Here is a 21,319-nt window from a genome sequence, read left to right as displayed (position 1 = left end):
TGGCGTTTGTGGAGACGGCTATCGACCTAGTGAGCAAAAATGTTATTCACCCGATGAGTCGATACGTTTACATCGATCGATGTTCGAATCCTGTTCGTTTCGTGCCCACTGCAATCGTTACTGACGATGTCATACGGTCCAAATGTGAACATGTAAGGATGGTCTACTGTGGAGCTCCGTGTTCAACGACGTACGATGAACGGTGTGCTCCGAAACACTTGGGCGCGCACCAGAACTGTGCTCTTTTGGCAGAGATGCCACAGATCACCATGCATCCTACTTTACAGAGCAGAGAAGCTTACTAACCCCACATTTTGTAACGAGTTGTGGACATCTTGCCATTTAACGCCTATTGGTACGTCCGCTGTCCTTCTACCTCTTTCCTCATACGCTCACGACAGTAGCACGTGTTCATTTGACCAACTCTGCTGTCTTCCAGACAGGCTGGTAATAACAATCATCACTTTGTCAGTGGCTCATATCAATGGATGTCCGCATGCAGCCGCCATTTTCGCTAGGGTGATTCCTCGTCCGTGTCCGCTTTGCTTACACACTTCTGTTACCGCGTCGTGTGCCCGCAACGCCACCAGGCGCCGTCCAGCGTCGTGGCGCGCAGTGGTCATAATGTTTTGGCTGATCAGTGTAAGAACGACACATAGTACAAAGGTAACAGTATTGTATCATGCACTGAAAATTCAATAGATACACAATTCGATTCTGGAAACGGGGCAAAAATCTAAGAATGAAAAAAAAACCAAAATACTTTAGTCAGTCAATCTTCAAGTTTCATGTACGTTAACCTTCTACTTTCACTCATTCGATAAGTATGGAAAAGACCCAAAGATGAATTATTTTCTGTTACAGTAATTCAGTCAAAAGTTTTCACTCAGGACCATTGTCCAGAGGCAGTACTGCTCAAGCAGGTGACTAGCAGAGGAGAGCGACTCAATTGTCTGTTCTCGCGGGGAGGGTTTCCTGGAGAAAGATTTGGGTACTGTACGGCAGTGTGCAGTGGCGCAGGTGCCTGGCGAATACACGCTGCTCGTTGTTCAGGAACCATTTAGCATCCTATGTGACAAGCTCCAGTTGCGCGAGCAATAGCATCCTGTTCCATAGGCCTCTTGACTTTGGACAATTCGGTGATGTTCTAGCACAGACGCGCTGTTTGTCGAATGGCAGCCGTATTAGGACCCAATGTATGACGAATATCTTTTTCATAAGATGCTTGCTTCCTCGTACCGAAGAGCCCTACCTTGCGTGTGGGATTTATTTTGGTACTCCTATTTCATTTTGCACAACGTCCTGACGCAATGGCGCAAATAATTCTATCCATTGTCCTCCTCTACTTTGGAAACCATGATACGAAGTTAGTGTGCTGACTTGGCGTTCAAATGCGTATCAGTTCTGGGGAAAAGTCGCCACGCACAAGCTTAGAGACAAATTTGTACCTCATCAATAGGTATTTCTAACTAGAGTATGAACATCTGATGCCGTCCATTTCGAGGAACTGTAAAGGACCTTTAGAAACCACGTTAAGATTGTACAATATGTGTCTGAAACGAAAAATTATCGATCAGTCTGCATTAGTGGTATTAGCGAGCGGCAGTAGGACGTGTGCGCCTAATGTGAAAAATATTCAAAGATGCTCAGCGATCCGTGGAATGGCACATGTTGAGAGCTGGCCGCGGTGACCGAGCGGTTCTAGGCGCTTCAGTCCGGAACCACGCGACTGCTACGGTCGCAGGTTCGACTCCTGCCTCTGGCATGGATTTGTGTGATGTCCGTAGGTTAGTTAGGTTTAAATAGTTCTAAGTTACAGAGGAGTGATGAACTCAGATGTTAAGTCTCATAGCGCTCAGAACCATTTGAACATGTTGAGAAATTCTGGGAGAGATCGGAAAACAAACATATAGACCTCCGGAGAGGCTGTAAAAGTAAACGTGATTAAGACTATATCGAGGGTCAGGTGGAAATAGGCGAGACACGTAACGAGGTGAATGAAAGATAGATGGACCAAGTAAGTTCCTTCCTGAACTCCGGGAGATAAAAAAAGACATGTAGGATGACCTAATGGAAGGTCGATGGACGGCATTAAGAACACGAACGTACAATATTGATACGTATATCTGTAGACCGCACAATATAGAGGAGATAATTATACACCTGTGAATGTCAAGCCTCTGACAACGATGAAACATAGGAATGACATTACAATCACTATCAGGTCTTAGAGTCATAGCGAAAGTATTTTGTGAACATCTGATTCGTACCCCCAGAAGCTTCTGCAGATGAGGAAATAGAAGAGGAGACATCAGAAAAGGGAACCAACTGCATACAAAAATGGTTCAAATGGCTCTGAGCACTATGGGACTTAACTTCTGAGGTCATCAGTCCCCTAGAACTTAGAACTACTTAAACCTAACTAACCTAAGGTCATCACACACATCCATGCCCAAGGCAGGATTCGAACCTGCGACCGTAGCGGTCGCGCGGTTCCAGACTGTAGCGCCTAGAACCGCTCGACCACCCCGGCTGGCAACTGCATACATGCCAGAGTTCCACGCTCTCAATGGAATCTATTGATTACGCTGAGTGCTGACCAGTGTGTGTCATCTTGAGAATTTCAGTTATCATGAGAATGTGAGAGACTGGAAAAGAATCTCGAAAGATATAGGTTGATCAGCATTCTATCTCCATAACACGAGCATTAGCTCAGGTATGAAAAATATGGGGAAGGTAATTGGCTGTGTCCCATTATTCGAGGGATTTATCTTGGCGGGAGAACTGGAACGGTGTGCACTCATTCTGAGGAGGTACTTGACCGAGCAGTAGCGGCTCCAGGTCACGAAATGTGACAACTACCTGGAGAGCGTAGTGCTGACTCCACATCTCTTCATACCGCTTCGAATGACACCATGGGCGGAGGATGACACGGCTGTCGGTCGATACCGATGGGTCCGCCATGGCCTGTGAACGGAGATTCGGAGATTACGTTTGGAAGATATAAATCGGAATGGCTAGCCTTAGATTTGGGCCCCGAATATCCAGACCCACTCCTCAGTACACCGTAATCACTGTACACCATCGCTCGGTAATGATCCTGACGGACTGCTAGTGGGCTTACCTGATGAATCACACAATGATGGTGTGAACAAAACTGACAAGGCAGACGTATTCCTTTTTTTGTAATAAGAAATTCGTTACTTTATTAGTGCAGCTACCTAATTTTGCTAAGCACATCTGCGATGTGAGTGATCAGCTAGGTCAATTAGTTTATTAAACTCGGTATTCCGTAGCGGCTCCATCTATTTACTTTCGAGAAGATGTTCCCGTATCCTGCTCGTGCTCGTGAGCATTTGGCGCCACCACTGGATAAACACTATACGTTTCTGCTTCCGCAAAGCAAACAAGGCCATTTCAGCTCTACGGTGCAGCGCACCTCACTGTAACGGCTCCACAGGTGGTTTGGCGCTGTGCGCGCTACCAACAGGTAGCCCGCACTGCCGGAGCGCCGGGGGTGACATCATGCAGAACAGTGGCGGAAGGGGCGAGAGGTGACAAACACAGATACTCATGCACATCAATGTTAACAGTAAACATGAAACACTCGTAAACACAACAGCTTCCAGCTTAGAAACAACAAGAATCCCAAGCAAAAGAATCATGCGTTTTTATGTGGAGAAACATTTATCGATTTTTATTGACAGCCATCGTCCCCCTGGATCTGCACCTAGTATATTGAAAACCAATTATAACAAAAATGAGTTACATATCCAGCAACTGTGTTAGAAATGTGTCTTTTGAAATACCACATATGCATTTAGTGAGATGTTGTGTTAGCTGCAAACACAGAACCTTTCATAACTCGGTTAAATGTCGGGAGGAATGTGTATCTGCAACAAACCGTTGCTCTCTCAATGTCCAGAGCAGTTCCATTCCCAGAGACATTAATCTATAGAAACTGTAAATTTGTGTTGTTTAGAGTTCGTTATTAGTCATCTGAATGTTATTATTACAGACTTCTTTTAGTTACAGTTTTGCAGAGAAAGTTACCTATAATAGTTCAGTAATAACAGATTTTCTTAGATTCTTCATAGTTATGTAGTGCCGCTATTACTAATTGTTTCCTTCTCATTGTCATATTGTATACTTACACGGAAACACTATTTTTAAAAAATAAAAGGATGTTTGTTTACGACTTGCAGGAAATTATGATGAAGGAAGCTTAGATTGTACACTCTCATCGACACCGAGAGTGTTGGAGATGGAGCACAAGCTCATTACACAACTTACCTTCTTAGCGCTGATCACCATTGACCCAATGGCGATGGTCGTGTGGTGACGTGGTATTCTCTCCTCCCACATGTGTCTTCACTGTGACTACTTCGTCCTCTCCACCTATGTAGTATTGTCTTTCTTCTCCAGGAGTTTCATGAATAAATTTATAAATTTTAATAGTTCACACCGTACGTTATGCTGTTTGGGAATTCTGTTGTCTTCCAAACTCTTTGATTCCATACGATAATACGTGTATTTTTCAAATTCAGCCTGACAAACTGTATCTGACTACTATTCTGGGTTGCAGGTAGTACCGAACTGTCAATAGTTAAGAAAATCGCTTCCATTGACGGTTAAAGCATAAAGAGAACGGAGAATGAACGAAATGTGCGCCTGCCATTTTTTATTTAATTTGCTTATGAATGTCCGCTTTTTGTCCACAATCTCGTCTGATTAGTGTTACATTTCGTTATATTTTTTCTTGATCTCTATTCCCAAGAATAATCTCTGCACTGTTCTTAGTAATCCATCAACGACATTATTCTCTTTCCACTCTCTGCTGTTTCATTAATTAAAAATGGGTACTAACAAATATTCAGGTACATTCCCCATCTGGCTGTCGCTGCTGTAAGGAAATATTTCCAGGCGCTTTCCTTTGTGGCTCTTTTAACTTCACTTCCGTACTTCACATGATCTTTTATTGTTAATACCGTTTTGTAACATCACTATCTAAGTCTTGTAGTAATTTTTTGTTGCCGTGTTATGGCTTGCTCAGTTTCATGCAGTGAAATGGTCAGTGGAGGTTGAGCAAATTATTTCGTAAATAAAAGGCAATTGGTTAGTTTGGGCTGCATTTCAAGTCTTTCACCTGTATTTCTTGCCAGGTAAGACTTGTTTCAGTTCTTCAGATCTTTTTCACATTTAGTTTTTAGAACGATGACAGTCTCATTCTTTCGATAATTTTTGCGTTGGATCACCCGTAAACCGAAGCTACAGAAAGTAAACTTTCCACTATCCCTCATAATAGCCGTTCCTCTTTGGAGCGAGCCGGACCTGTCGATTACCTCACTCCGCTATGTTTTAATTACCTCACTGAAAATCCGCATTTGCACTTTATAGATGAATATGGGAAGAACGTACGACAGCAAAGTAATTCTATTTCAGGAAACACAATTCTTTAAGTTCTGTTTGTGTGAACATATATTCATTCAAATAAATGTTTAGCCTTTTACCAAATAAATCTGAAACACTCTAATGAATGTGTTGGTCATAACTCTGTTATATGGTTTTCGAGGCATTTTAATTCGCTAACCATCTAATCTACGTATTACTCAAATGTGGATTTTTAAATTTGAAAATTCTTGATGCACGGAGTTCAACATTTTAAAAATAATTTTTGTTCTGTTTTAACCGCTCGAGCTTGATGACATCCTTTCTCAGTAAATGCAACTATCGGTAACAGTAGACGATGCTTGAGAATCAGGTTCCACAGTAAAAAATTGGAGATGAAACAGTATCAGTTTAGGCCTGCATGGGAGCTATTCATTTATGTGGTATGAGATAGTAAATTTTAGCTCCTGGCAGTTTCCAGAATCTGTTCATAGAACCGACTTTCCAGCATTTCTTGCGGGACACATTGTCTCAGTACTTGCTTGATATGCCACTAGCACGTCAAAGCAAGTGTTTAATGCATGACTTCACTCCTGCACAGTTCAATGTGCGTGACAGAAATCACTCCAATTCACTCCAACCTGATATGTGGGTACATACGAAAGGTCGAACAGTTCTTTAGCTTACGCACATACCTATTTTAAACCACTGGGCTTCCTCCTGTGTGATTATGGTAGTTGGGCGGATTAGCTTTATCCTTCATTGAAGAAGCCCCTCGTCTTGCATGAGTCGCGGAAGAATGTGTGTAAGACAACGCATTATGCCAGGCGTATTTGACAGTGCTCGGTACCCACTGCAGTGGCGAAGCGCAGCCTGCATTTGAGCAGCAAGTGAAAGGCGATACCTTAAAAGAATTTGACTTCATTAAGTCAACGTGTTTCTTTAATAATATGTATGTTTTATCACCATTGTGTAAGATGTCATGAACCTAGCCAGTGTTGTTCAAGTATGTCATGGCAAATTCGCGATGCGAATCTGTGGATGGAATGACGAGTGTGACTTCAATGTGTGACACTGTGATTCTGAGAGTAGACAAGAATATTTTTCGTACATTATAAATGGACGTATGATTGTAAAAAATAAAGCAAATAAGACAGTTAAAATATGGAAAAGTAGATACTTTCAATACAAGTGCCTGAAATCTTGAAACTCGTTAATAACTTTCAGAAAAACAGTAAGATAATGAACACTTCTTTCAGTTAATATGACAATCTCATAGCTCGAAAAATATTTGAGGACTCTCACTGATATAGCGTTTTCTTATTGATTTTACGAGGGGAATTCGATTCCTAAATATTTACCACTACTTACGATACATCCAGTGTAATGTGTTAAGACTCAACCTTAAGTCATAATGAATTCCCTATGTTGTAAAGAAATGTATTGCGACGAAACATTTCTTTTTCGATGCTTCTTGGGGTTAACAACGAAATAAATATGAATTAACTGTAACTATAGAAGAAAATTAAAAAACAATTTTACTTTCAGAAATAAGAAAGAACAGAACAAATGGTGATCTTCAGGCAGGCAGAGAGGCGCGAGGTAGGGCTTCGACTCCAGGCAGGGACAGACGAGCAGAGGCGTCAGGCAACATGCGGGGTCTGTTCTGGGGTGGTCGCATGCCCAGGCAGGCACACCGACAAACGCCACTGAGGTGGATGCGACTCACCGCTGTCGTATAACTCACATATCTGCAACTCGGCCATCTTGGTGTGCGTGATGTCCTTGTGCGACGCGAGGAAAAGCACCACCTCCCTCTTCTCGTTCTTGATGGGCACAATGTCCAGCAGGCACCAGAATGGTGTTCCTGAAAATAGAAGGTAGCATCACTTCAGCTACTGTAGTACACCTGTGAAAAACGCATGATGAAAACCAGTGGAGCAATAATTCCACATTACCGAATAGTTATTGACAAAATGTGACATGTCAACCAATCAAATACTTTTGCAGCACTTACATTCCTGTATTGAAGGGGAGCAGGGAATGAAACAGTGAGACCTTTGTGCTGTACCCCTTGGACATTCGGCTGTACCGCAACACATTCAGACTGCCCGAGACTGTAACTGGCATTACAGACGACATGTCCACTGTTGGTAAACAACACATACTTAGTGGCAGACTTACGAAAAGCTCAGCACAATGTAGTGGCGCCAGCGTAACTACAGGCGGCGCTACAATCACGGAACTATTTTACTGCACCTGTGACGTAAGGCCTGAAAACCGATCGTGTACTCATCCTCCGGACATGCTTATAACCAGCCGCCCGAGTCTGTACAGTCCTTCACCGGCGGCAAACCCTGCGGATTAGGGCACTACGAAAGATTCTTCATTTGTCTTTCAAATCTTCAACGTTCTACCTTTACGATGTAGCGTGAGAATTGGAGGTTATCGACTGATTTAAGAACACTACCCAATCTTTCAACAGACAGACCAACTGGTCCGCTAACCCCCTCATTCGCCGCTTAGCTGGAACCCATGATCCTCGTGACCTCTAGAAACGTCCAGGTACCTTACCGCGCAGTGTGTAAGAGACCACAGTTGGTGGCTCTGGCCCAATACTACCTACGCAAACCCGACATCATACAGAATAACGAAATATCCTTACATACTTAACTCCTTCCATGTAGATGCAGCAGTAAATGCCGTCAAGGTAAACACTCCACTCCACGAGGCCGGCCAGAGTGCCCGAGCAGTTCTAGGCGCTTCAGTCTGGAACCGCGCTGCCGCTACGGTCGCAGGTTCGAATCCTGCCTCGGGCATGGATGTGTGTGATGTCCTTAGGTTAGTTAGGTTTAAGTAATTCTAAGTTCTAGGGGACTGATGACCTCAGATGTTAAGTCCTATAGTGCTCAGAGCCATTTGAACGAAAGGCTTCCAACGTCTGTGCATGGTACCGGGCCAAAATTTGACTGACCCACGACTCAGTTGTATCGTGAGACGCGTATTGGTATCAGGCGGCTTCTGCCCTCCTCTACAACGACCCTGGGGCGTCTTACAAATGCTGCATTCGCCGGCGAAGAGACCGGACGCCAATGGTCAGAGTTCCGTTCCAGGTGTCCCCTTCTTTGAGCACCATGGGACTGTGAGGTTTGTACAGTCTGAAACGGACGTTAAGAGTCCAAATTGATCGTATGGATACCATCGTGTACGCTTTTTCCAAGTAGCTCTCCCAGTCCCCAGCAGAAAAGCATGAATAAATTGACTGCTTTCTCCTCGAGTTGCCTGAGGGCCCTAATTTGTCGGTAGTGGTCGCTGGGTGGTGTTGCTGGCAAAAGGCGATCACTGCGAACTAGATATTCCTTGTTTTGCACCCACCGATAGCCGAAAAATGTTATAATGACGTCACTATGGTTTGCGTTCCAGCCGGCAATATCTTATGTAGACAAACCCTGCTTCCCGCAGCGTGACAACATGCGCGCGATCTAGGCTTAACATAAGCCTGGGAGGCTCGTTGACAGACACTGCTTTTACAAAGACCGCAATAACCTGTTCGTAGCACATCCAGTCGATCTGGAATGCATTTAAAAAGTTGTTCACCATTTTTTAGTTAATGTAATTATTTCTGGGTGACAAAAATTTAATGTTTTTCCATGTAAACACTCTACGTCATTTTTGTTCCTTCTGTAAAATTAATATCTGTGCATGTTGCACGTCATTTTGTGTGTGCTTGCGGCGTTCATTTGTCACCTGAAGACAGCCTAAGAAGCCGAAAGCCGCCGGTACGTGAACTAATAAATATGATTTTGCACAACATTATGATATGTTTCCATTTAATATTAAAAAATGGAATTTTTTTACAAGCGCACGGAACATATTTATGAACAGAAAGTCCTCCCGCCGAAGGTTCAAGTCCTCCCACGGGCATGGGTGTATGTGTTGTTCTTAGCATAAGTTAGTTTAAGTAGTGTATAAGACTAGGGACCGATGACCACAGCAGTTTAGCCCCATAGGACTTCACACACATTTGAACATTTTTTGAAAAGAAAGTGGCATCTATCAGAGCGATTCTGAGCCACTACAGCAGAGCGAGAAGGCAAGAGGCATAATATGTATTCTAATATCTAACACGGAATGGAGAAATAGAAAATAAAGGGGACGGAGATGACAGGAAAATATGGAAGCGATATTTAGAAGAAAAGGAAAATATGCAGCTGTACGTACGGACTAGTGAACTGACTGACAAAATGAAAAAAGGCTAAAAGTTTGCAGGCCAAATCTGAAGCATGAACAACAAGAGCTGATTCACCCGATATTCCTGATTCAGCATAATTACGGCACTAAACCTTCGTATGAAAAGCTTGAAGATAAAGTCTGTGAGTCGCAAGCACTCTCTGAACTATCACTGAGCATAATCCACAGACAAGAGGTAACAGAATATCGTTCATGAACTGGATTCTGACACGCTCAATTGATCATCTCTAACGTCACACACCGAACGAGATGACACAATGGTAAGCCCACTGGACTCGCATTCGAGAGGATGCCTGTTGAAATGCGTGTCCAGTCATCTGATCTAGGTTTTCCGTGATTACCCTGAATCGCTCCAGGCCAATGCCTGTCTGATTTCCTTCCCCCTCCTTTAAATACTTCGAGCTTGTGCTCCGACCCTAATGACCTTGATGCCGACGGGGCGATAAACCCTAACCTACCTCCCATCCTACGTTCAGAATTATACAGGTCTTTTGAAACTGTAAAGAGTTACTAGAGTCAAATGCGTTTCGATTTATTCTAAAGCATCTTTCCGTAATCACTGTAACGATATGTTCCACCTCCTAATTACGTTGTCTAGGATCATGAACTGTTCTCATGCTTTAACTTATTACTATAAATAGCATAAGATTCTACATCTACATCATTACTATGAAGACCACGTGAGGGTATGGGGCGGAGGGTATTTCTGGTACCACTAACTGATCGCCCCTTCCCTGTTCCACTCGCGATTGGCGCGTGGGGAGAATGATTGTCAGTAAGGCTCTTTATTAGCTCTAGCCTCTCGAATTTCTTAATCGTGGTCTTTTCGAGAGATATATGTGGGAGAAAGTGATATGTTGTCCGAGTCTTCCCGGAAATTACTCTCTCGAAATCTCAGTAGTAAAGCTCTTCATGGTACACAACATCTGTCTTGCAGCGTAGGGCACTGGAGTATGATGAGCATCTCTGTAACGATCTCACGCCGACTAAACGATCTTGTAACGAAACGCACCGCTCTTCGTTGGATCTTCTCTCTGTCTCTGTCTCTGTCTCTCTGTCTCTCTCTCTCTCTCTCTCTCTCTCTCTCTCTCTCTCTCTCTCTCTCTCTCTCTCTGTCACTCTCTCCTATCGCTACTACACGGTAAGGTTCCCAGACTGATGATTGATACTCAAGAATTGGTCGAACAAGAGCCTTGTAAGCCACTTCTTTAGTGAATGAGTTACATTTCCTTAACATTCCTTCTATGAATCTCTGCCTGGCGTTTGATTTTCCTAATGTTTGTTTTATGTGGTCACTCCACTTAAGGTCGCTCTGGATCGTTGCTCCTTGATATTTTACGGTGTGCTGTTTCCAGTAATTGGTCATGGACTTCTTCTCCTAAGTTTGCGCAATATGTTACATTTATTTACGTTCAGTGTCAACTGCCAGAGCCTGCACCATGTACACTACTGGTCATTAAAATTGCTACACCAAGAAGAAATGCAGATGATAAACGGGCATTCATTGGAAAAATATATTATACTAGAACTGACATGTGATGACATTTTCACGCAATTTGTGTGCATAGATCCTCAGAAATCCGTACCCAGAACAACCACCTCTGGCCGTAATAATAGCCTTGATACGCGTTTCTAGGCGCTACAGTCTGGAACGCGCGACCGCTGCGGTCGCAGGTTCGAATCCTGCCTCGGGCATGGACGTGCGTGATGTCCTGAAGTTAGTTAGGTTTAAGTAGTTCTAAGTTCTAGGGGACTGATGACCTCAGCAGTTAAGTCCCATAGCGCTCAGAGCCATTTTTCCATCACAGACACTTGCTAATGTGGAGAAATCGGCACCCCGGAACACATCGTCTGGGACTTTGCCGTTAAATAATATCTTACAGACCAAGATGGGAACGCATTTCGAAATGCATAGGTCTGTAATGCAATAGAGAGTGAGGAACTGTGGCATAATCTGAACTCGCTCACAGCTATCATCTTACGAACTGCAAGTCTACATGGCTGAGAGACAATCAAGAAGAGGCCTTACATCATGATAACGAGTCGAGCCACCTAAAAGAACTTTCTGGAAGCAGTGAGGAGATGACCCTAGTGGAGAACCGGGAAGGAGTTTCTGAGACCCGGACAGCCATCTCCCAATCTCTACACCTTGGATGGTAACGGCAGCACTGACCCTGTGAATCCTTAGTTCCACCTCAGCGCGCAGGGCGGCTAACCATCAAGAAAAAAGAGAAATCCAGTTTGGTTCTAAGGCGGTGCCTTCTGGATTCCGGATAAACAGATATGTGTGTGGTTGGTGGCAAAATGGTGGTATGTAGGCTTGTTTCTAGTGTAATTCTTCATGCTATCCCGGCGATCTCTTGACACCTTGGATATTCAGGAATCCAGCCGGGTATTCGCGTCGTTGTCGCACGATATTTCAACAGCGTGCCTCCGCGTCTTCTTTAGGTGCTACCTGAGACTAGTCCTTGGCTCGATCGAGTCCAGTATTTATGCCTGGAAGGGGCTGGATCCGCGCCGAGTCGAATGTTCCCTCTGTGGTCCGCGCCCGCCAGATTCGGCTTCAATAGACCCCTCCAATGGCGGATGTTCCGACTGCCGTCCGCGCCCGTTTTGGCCGTCCCCAACGGTTGTGGACGCCCAGCTCCTTCCAGGCATAAGTACTGGACTCGATCGACCCAAGGACCAGTCTCAGGTGGCACCTGAAGAAGACAGCGAGGCACGCTGTTGAAATATCGTGCGACAACGACGCGAATATCCGTCTGTATTCCCGAACATCCAAGTTGTTTCTAGTGATTGGACCTATTACTATTTTTCTTTTGATATAGATATTCTATATAGATTTTTCCCCTTAAGCATCACAATGCTTGAAATTATGTTAAAAATATTATGTCGGCCGCGGTGGTCTAGCGGTTCTAGGCGCGCAGTCCGGAACCGCGCGACTGCTACGGTCGCAGGTTCGAATCCTGCCTCGGGCATGGATGTGTGTAATGTCCCTAGGTTAGTTAGGTTTAAGTAGTTCTAAGTTCTAGGGGACTGATGACCACTGTAGTTAAGTCCCATAGTGCTCAGAGCCATTTGAACCAGCCAAAAATATTATGTCCTGCACTGACACCAATTCATGTGCAACAAATGGCTCTGAGCACTATAGGACTAAACATCTTAGGTCATTAGTCCCCTAGAACTTAGAACTACTTAAACCTAAGGACATCACACACATCCATGCCCGAGGTAGGATTCGAACCTGCGACCGTAGCGGTAGAGCGATTCCGGACTGAAGCGCCTAGAACCGCTCGGCCACACCGGCCGGCTCATGTGCAACACTCGGTTTGATCTTTTATATAGACAACAGACTAAAAGAAAAAAGCTAAAAAAGTACGAATATTACATCCGAAAGGAATGGGAGATTAAGAGCAGTTATGTGGTGCACATGTTCACAATGTCTGACAAACATCTGGCAGCAGTTTCATGATGTAACACTTTCCATTTGCGCTGGTGTATTTTAAATCATAAAACTAAATTTTGGAGCGTGATAAGTAACCCCAGAATCTTCCACCAAGAGAGACGAATATCTGCGAGCTCAAGCAAGTGTCAGGCAGGCATCGTGGTACTGCCACAAGCCAGATGGCTATGCGCGTGGCGCGGCAAAGAAAGAAAGATGCATGCCGCGACACAGAAAATCGAAAGAGGAGACAGGTGGTGTCGCCGAGCCGCCTGGAACACCGTGAGAGCTAATGACAAGCAGCCACAAAGCGGAGCCTGCAGAACGATTGCTGACGGTGGGTTTAGCGCTAGCGGCAAAGTTGCCCATTGTGAGCGACACAACCGCGGATCGCGCTGCACGGGCACCTCAAAGGGCGCCGCGCGGCTTGGGCCGAAAAAACACGGCCGCGTCACGTTCGCTGTGAATTTAATCAGCGACGCGCCGTGTCGATCACGTATATGGTGGCTCTCTTTATGCTGCCCGGCGTGTGTCAACCGGCTGGCAAATCACGCGTGACAAGGCCACCGGTAAACTCGTTGCCGCGCTCCCTCTCTCGTCCCGCGGGGACGCTTTATCAATAAAAAATGCTGCTTGCTACGGTTTAGAGATCAAAATATACAAGTCAGTGAGAAAGTGGGGGGTAGCACTGTTAGCTGGCGACTCATATACGTTTATCAGGTAGTACAAATATCGATCTCAAGTCACTACGTTTGTACTGGTTTTCGAGACGAACGGGAGTAGTTGCTCAGACATCTTCTCATGCAGATTGTCATCGGGTGATCGGAATAGAATGAGGTTAGCCCTGCAATTTAATTATAGCTTGGGTCTGTTCTCAAAGTGTTATGAATGTCAGCGGAAAAATACTCCTATAGGGGTATAAAAAATCCGAATGTGTTGCTGTTTATTTGAAAGACTTGTAACACAATAGCTCTAATGCTGTACGGATTTATTTTGCCTTTTGCTTTGGTTTAATGTTATAACATTGAGTATCTGTAAATGTGTTTGAATCGATAACACAGAATTGTATACTCCTTTCTTTGTTAAAACTTTGATGTCGTGGTTGGATTCTATGCAATGTAGTATATCTGTCATCTAAATTCTTCGTCCCATTTGGAGGGAACAAAACTTACTGTATGTAATTGTAATTTCTATGTGAATAATTTTTTGTAGAAATGTCAATATGTGCAAATGTTCTGTTTTATTTAATGCGTTTGGTTGCTGTTATGTAAACTGCTGATCCTCACTTAGGGTTCTTAGTTATTCTATATGTAAAAGTTGTTGTGGTTCCCCTCGGGAACGGAACAATGCAGCGCGCGCAAATTGTGGTTGGCCTAGGTAGAAAAGGTGGAATTGAGAGACAGTCGGGGACGAGCTACCAAACTATGCACTGCCATGTAAAAGTTGTATATTGTGCTGGTTCCGAGAGAGGCTTTTTCTGCCACTTTCCAATGCCTTGGATGGATGGATAAATATCTGGAACGATTCTGGAATTGGTATCCATCATCGCCACCAAGAAGGGACAGAGTCCAGCAATTCTGCCTGAAAATCCACCAACCAACATGCAGTTGCCACCACATTGCGCAATCATTATAATGGAGCACTATAGTAATGTACAGTGAAGGATCAGCTCATTGGAGGTTTTAGTGTTCACAAATATAAGGTAACTTATAACTGAATTCATGTACCTACCTTGATTTTTTCCCTATCACAACACCTGTCAGGTTCCTCTCCATTTGAACTATGATTACCGAGTGTCCTAGTTTGTGGAAAAAATGAAAGCCTCCCAGTGATGGAGACAGTTCAATTTAAAGTTTTTTTGGAATTTAAAAGTCACCTATTTAATCATTTACTTGAAAGTAGAAGACTGCAGTAATAAAGACAATTTGCTGTTTCTTTTAAAAATTAAAATTCTTAAAACTGAGGCTTATAAATTTTTGCTTACTTAATGATCATAGTGCTGCCTGTAGTAAATTTTAAAAGGTGAGTCAGTTTCTTGTAAATTTGTCAACATTGTGTCTCACTGCAGTAAAAGTCGTGAATTGCAGTTGTGGAAAGTTTGCAATCTTGCTAAGCACTTGTTTCTTTTGGGTATTGAAAGTGTATATTAACAGTGTAATAAGATCCACAGGTTATACTTTACCACTATTTATGAAAACAATAATTTCTTTATTCAAAAGACAGTGAGAAGTAACCTGTTAGTGAATTCCATTAAACTTTCATTTTAAATAGAACAGTATTTAGTTGAGAGATATTTAACCTGTGACCAGTTCATAATTTTGCAGTGAACTGCATTTATAATTTTATGTCAGCTAGGAAAATATTTGAACAATAATACTGAATCTATGTGCAATTTATGATTCTGCAGTGAATATTAATAGTAATGTTATAAATCTTATTTGGTTTGAATAAGCCTTGAAAGTAATAGTGCGTTCCGTAATCTGTTATATTTTTGCAAATAGTTTGCGCTGCTCTAGCTGTTAGTTCCAACGTTAACGTTAACATATGCAGGTGTCCGAGTTCATTGCACTCGCGTGTGGTAAAGTATTGGTTGTGTTTATCCGTTAAAGTTACTAATAACTATTTTCTTGAACAAGAATGTTAATCATTCTCTTGCCTAATTAGGCTGGCGACCGTTTTCTTTATCCTTTGAACAGTGTGGGGGGGGGGTTAAATATTATTTATTACTATTTGAATATTTACGTATTTCTGACTTTCACTTCCGATAAGCCATCTCCGTTAGGTAAAACACTGTCAATATAACAGAATTCCTCTCAGAGGGTAACACTGCTCTGTTGCTTTATACCATAATTACTTTAACAGAATAGTTCCATTTTTACAAACTGCCTCCAGCTTTGACGTTATGCTGTAGCGGTAGCAGACGGTAGTGTTATAGGCTGACTGGAAAGTCAGAAAACCTTGTAGGTATGGCAACCACAGCCATGAGTAGTCAACTTGGGTATTAATAAATAGCTTCAGCTGTATTTAGTTCTTTATTATTGGATCACTACCGGTTTCGTGGCACTGAAAGCCACATCTTCACCTAGCCCATCGCTTAAGTCGCTCATACCCATACATTCCCAGCTGTCCTTTATTTCTCACTCATTGTGATTATCTCTTTTTGTCTCTCCACAGCCACAGTCCCCTTCGTTCTGTCCTATTGTTACAGTGTCCTATCACTGTCACTGTCTCCCTCTTGCTCTCCATCTCTCCCTTACTGATAATATCCCAGTCATTCCTTCCTATAGCTGTCTCTCTTCCTCGTTGTCATTCTCATATACTTTGTCCCTCGTCAACACTGACTCTCAACCACATTCTATCTATTCTTAATCCCCGCCCCCCCCCCATCCCCCTCTCCTGCCAATGTTCCTTCACTCTTATCATTAGCACTGTCCTGTCACTGTTGGCTATGGTCCACTGCCACTGTCTCCCTCTCTTTCTCACCTACTGCCATTGTCTCTTTCGCATTTGCAAAAACGGATTACCGTTACTTTGCTATTACCTTTGTCTTCAACTCTCTCAGCATAAAAATGTCAAGCATGTTCACATGCCAAAATGTTTGGGAAAATTTTCGAAGGTGTTTAGGAAGGTAGAATGAGGCAAGTGGTACTCCATCTTCGAGCCAGTCTTTTAACAAACAGGAACATATTCACATTTTTTGTGCTCCGATAAGAGCATTTTTCCGTTGGTTCTTTTCTTTTCCTTGATGCGGTAGGGCATGTAAATCATATGAAAAGAACTTAATGGGGAACTTAATGGGTTCATAAAATTTTGATATTCAATTTATGCAAAACTGAACTAACGGATAATTAATTTCAATGCTCAGACCGGATTTTACACACAAAAAGTTTTGTGTGTGCTTCAGTACTACAATATCGGGTTCCCAGGTGATAATGGAGACACTTACCAACGTATTTCTCCGCGCTACGTCACACCGAATTTTAAGGGAGCATTTCATGTGTACAAGTGTAGTAATTTTGAACCTCTTTGTCTTGAAAACGGATAAATATGTGAATTTTCATGGTTTCTTGAGATTTAGATTTTAGAAATACATCAACACATCACAAAAGCTACAGCCATTAGCTGTGCATAGCTGTCTCGCAATTCACAGCTAGGTTTTGGTACCCAAAAATACAAGTTTATATGATGTTTTTCGATCACGGATGACTTTTTTGAAAGCGGCGAGAAGTTTCTTCTAGATAAATGCCTGGAGAATATACTGTTAAAACTTGAGTAATTTTATGCGTTTGTTTATTATTTAGATTTCGCCTCATACCGAATGTTACGTGTTTGCATAACACACATCTCTACCCGATGGAGGACTCGAACTTCCGACTGGGGAGCCGCGCGAACCTTTCAAGGCTACCCCGCGCGGCTGTAATATTCATATATTGACCCCATTCTGGAAGATAGTGACAGTAAGACTATCCTTCTGTTTGGTATGCAAATGGATCTTACACCAAGCGTTATCCAAAGCACTTGACTGTACTTCTTATCACAAATAGAACCCGAGGTATGATCACTAGAAAATCCTTATTTTTTGCGCGGCATTTTGGAGCATATTAGGAAACAGTAGAGGAAACAGACGAAGATATCAAGAAAAGTTTCTGGGTTCTCGAAATCGGGATCTCAGGACTATATCGTAAAAGTTCTATCCTTGGTTGTGCATAGCTGTCCCGGAACCCCTACCTGGATTTTGGACTGCTGGTGACAGTAAAAATATAGTAAAAAAAGCCATTGTTGTGGGATTTTTTCGAGGAGTCAACCATGAACTAATGGTACCTCCATAAGTGTCACCAAATGCAAAAACAACCAACCTATTTGCTACATTTACCTAAGCAGGAGGAAGTGTGTAACGTTCATACTTTCACGCTGTACTGTAGGATAGTGACACTAAGACTATCCTTCTGATGGGTAAGCAAATGATTTCCAGCCCCAGCGCTATGCAAAACACTTGACTCTAGCTTTTTATCACCAATAGAACCCGATGTATGAGCACTGGAAAATCCCTACTTTTTGCGAGGCATTTCGGAGCGTATTAGGTATGTCCACTAATCTGCATGGTTACAGAAAGCATCGCTCGTGCGAAACTCAGCTTGCCCTTTCCTCGCGTGATATACTGAAAACTATGAATGAAGGGCAACAGCCAGATTCCAAATTTTTAGATATCCGGAAAACATTTGACACCATGCCCCACTGCAGGCTGTTAATGAAGGTACGAGCACGTGCAATAAGTTCACAGATATGCGAGTGGCTCGAAGACTTCTTAAATAATACAACCCAACACGTCCTCCACGACGTGTGTTGAAGAGAGGCAAGGCTGTCGTCAGGAGTGTCCCAGGGAAGTGTGATATGACCGCTGTTGTTCTATATATACATAAATGATTTGGCGGTCAGGGTGGGTAGCAATCTGCGGATGTTTGCTGATGATGCCGTGGTGTATGGTAAGGTATCGAAGCTGAGTGACTGTATGAGGATACAAAATGACTTAGACCAAATTTCTAGTTTGTGTAACGAATGGCAGCTAGGTCTCATAGTGTAAAAATGTAAGTTAATGCGAATGAGCAGGAAGAACAAACCTGTAATATTCGGATACATTACTACTAGTGTCCTGCTTGACACAGTCAAGTCATTTAAATATCTGGGCGTAGCGTTGAAAAATGATATGAGGTGGATCGAGCATGTAAGGAAGCAAATGATCAACTTTGTTATATTAGAAGAATTTTAGGAAAGGGCGATTCACCAGTAAAGGAAACCGCATGTAGGACGCTGGTGCGACGTACAAGTACATAGAGCATACAGAACACACTGTAACTCAAAGAATAGAAATATGAATCAAAGATGACTTTAAAATAAGTCTCATGAATGGAGTCTCATCTAAAATTACTGAAACAATATAATGTGTCCGAGAAAGAGTAAGACAAACATACATTCATGCTACACATTAATGATGTAGTATAAATCTATGGTATCTGAATATGGTCCATTTAGCTATGAGGAAATACTCTCAGACAAAATTATATTTACATCGGTATAGGCTTCGAAAAAATATCTGGCGGGTAGAAGTACTGGCAACTATCTCTTAATGTTCGGGAATGCTAAGTTATATCCTTCACGAAAAGCAAAAGGGTGGCATTTTGGACTATCTAATTAATGAGTCACAATTAGAATCAATGATATCATACAAAATATTCTCAGTATAGATGTCCAGGTTTTTTAAGTGAAACCATCACGTAAGGCTAGTGATATTAGTGCTTAGAAGCCTTAACTGGCAGACATAATATAAAGTATTCGGTACCATGCAATTCTTAGTAATTCAGAGTATGTACATACGTAGACAGTCATTAAAAGATTCTGACGAAAAATTCATCCCTTTTTCTGTTGGCATTACATGTAACAAATGTTAAATAATGAGATGTACACGAAAGAAAGATTGTTGTGAATATTATGGGATGTGGGTTCCGTCTTTTTTCAAACAGTTTTTTCTTTTACCCAAAGATGTTTCAGCAACTCTGTGCCATCGTCAGTATGTTTTTGCTTATTGAAAACTGTAAAAGGTAAATATGTTTTAGGTTATAACTAATTTAACAAAGTGAGCCATACGGAAAGTCTTTGTTCGTTTTCCTTCTTACCTTGATTTTACATTATATGTTTTGCAGGACCAAGTATATGGTGTCCTGCACTTGTAACTTGTCATCTGCAAACAAAACGATGTAAATGTAAATCGTTGCAATAAAGATATCGTACCTCCAGTGACTGTTCTATTTTATCTTCTTCCATATTTCCTTTTAGTATGGTGAAGGGATTGATCAGCTTATAGCCTAAGAGTTAGGAAACAAAAGGCAAGAGTCCTTTTACGAAGAGCTGGCAAAGATAAAAATGTTCAGGGTCTCAGGTGAAGATGCTGCCTCAGTAGACAGATCGGCATTCAATTCCCCCATTCCACCCTCTCAGGGAAGGACACTGGGACCCCGTTTTAGTAACTTTCTTTAGGCCTCACTTTGTTGAATCAGTTATAACCTATAACACTTTCATTTATTACAGTTTTGAATAAACAAAAACCTGCTGATAATTGTACAGAGATGCCGAAACATGTTTGGGTAACAAGAGAAAGCAGTGTGTTTGCAAAAAAGCGGAACCAATATGGTATAATTTAACTGCTATTGCGGTAAAAAGGACAAGAGCTGCAGATCCAAAAGATGAATACGGTCGTGAATACGTAACATCTGGAAAAGAACATACATTAGATCATATACAAATTATACATAGTTGTTTTGACAACTCTTTCGAGAGGAGCTCAGTAAATGTGAAGAATATATGAAAAACTGTCGAAAACTGCACTCACTCATCAACAACACTGTTAGCCATCAGAAATTGACGATGAAAACTACATCTCACAGCCAGGCTCTCCTGCAAAGTTTGTGCTTCATAATATCGGGATACTGCCTTTCACATGTTTGTCACTCACAAGGGGTCCATGAACGGCAGGACAATCACATCTCTTTAGCTACCAGTCACAATCCCTGTAAGCTGGAGTAGAAGTTACAGAACTGACTCTCCAATAATTGACATCTATCGGAAATATTGATTGGAAAAGGACTCAGGCGAAGCACATTTTTTCTCATCTCGGCGTAATTAAACTCTTTGCTGCTATAGCAGTAGCCATGTCGCAGCGAAAGCTGACAGTTAAGCGACGTACAGATGTCTCTGATGCGCACTACGAGCAGGCCATTATGTCCAACAGTAAGAAGTCATTATTTCAGTGATGAAAGCTGTTACCGACGTGGTTATGAACACCCAGCGAGCTCGTCAGTACCTTATAATATGATGGTTTACAGTACTCTCACCTGAAATAACTCCAGCGGGGCCATGTTTTCAGAATATTGAGTCCTCTGCTAGAATTTATGACTGTAGACCGGCGAGTAAGACACCTTAGCGACCTATCGAACAATGTGTTCAGCCGATACCTATTTTTATTCGTGTTATGTTGGCCTTTATAGTTTTACATGAATAGGGGATTAGTGGTTACAACTGACTGATGGAGACTAATTTTAAATTTTAAATTTTTTTAATCAATTGAGTTGTTCCTTGGCTGCTTTCTTGTCTGGATTTAATTCCATTTCACAGCTATTTCACCTGTGAAACATGAGTCTCAGGTATTTAAAGTGGTCTGTGTCTTCGACAATCACAGGGATTAGA

At 42.4% G+C, this 21,319-nt stretch overlaps 1 protein-coding gene across 1 annotated transcript in view; it reads right to left on the bottom strand.

Moving 5' to 3' along the window:
- Positions 1-21,319, bottom strand: part of LOC124624305 (potassium voltage-gated channel subfamily H member 8) — a 496,049-nt gene that overhangs the window by 386,937 nt on the left and 87,793 nt on the right. The window contains exon 2 of the mRNA XM_047149098.1: positions 7,118-7,255. Within this exon, the coding sequence (XP_047005054.1) occupies positions 7,118-7,255 (138 nt within the window). The remainder of the gene's footprint in view (positions 1-7,117; positions 7,256-21,319) is intronic.

This window comes from Schistocerca americana, chromosome 1, assembly GCF_021461395.2.
Source record: "Schistocerca americana isolate TAMUIC-IGC-003095 chromosome 1, iqSchAmer2.1, whole genome shotgun sequence".
In the NCBI taxonomy this organism is placed as follows: Eukaryota; Metazoa; Arthropoda; class Insecta; order Orthoptera; family Acrididae; genus Schistocerca; species Schistocerca americana.
Note: the sequence above shows the minus strand (reverse complement) of the source record. Positions and strands in the feature narration are given on the sequence as shown.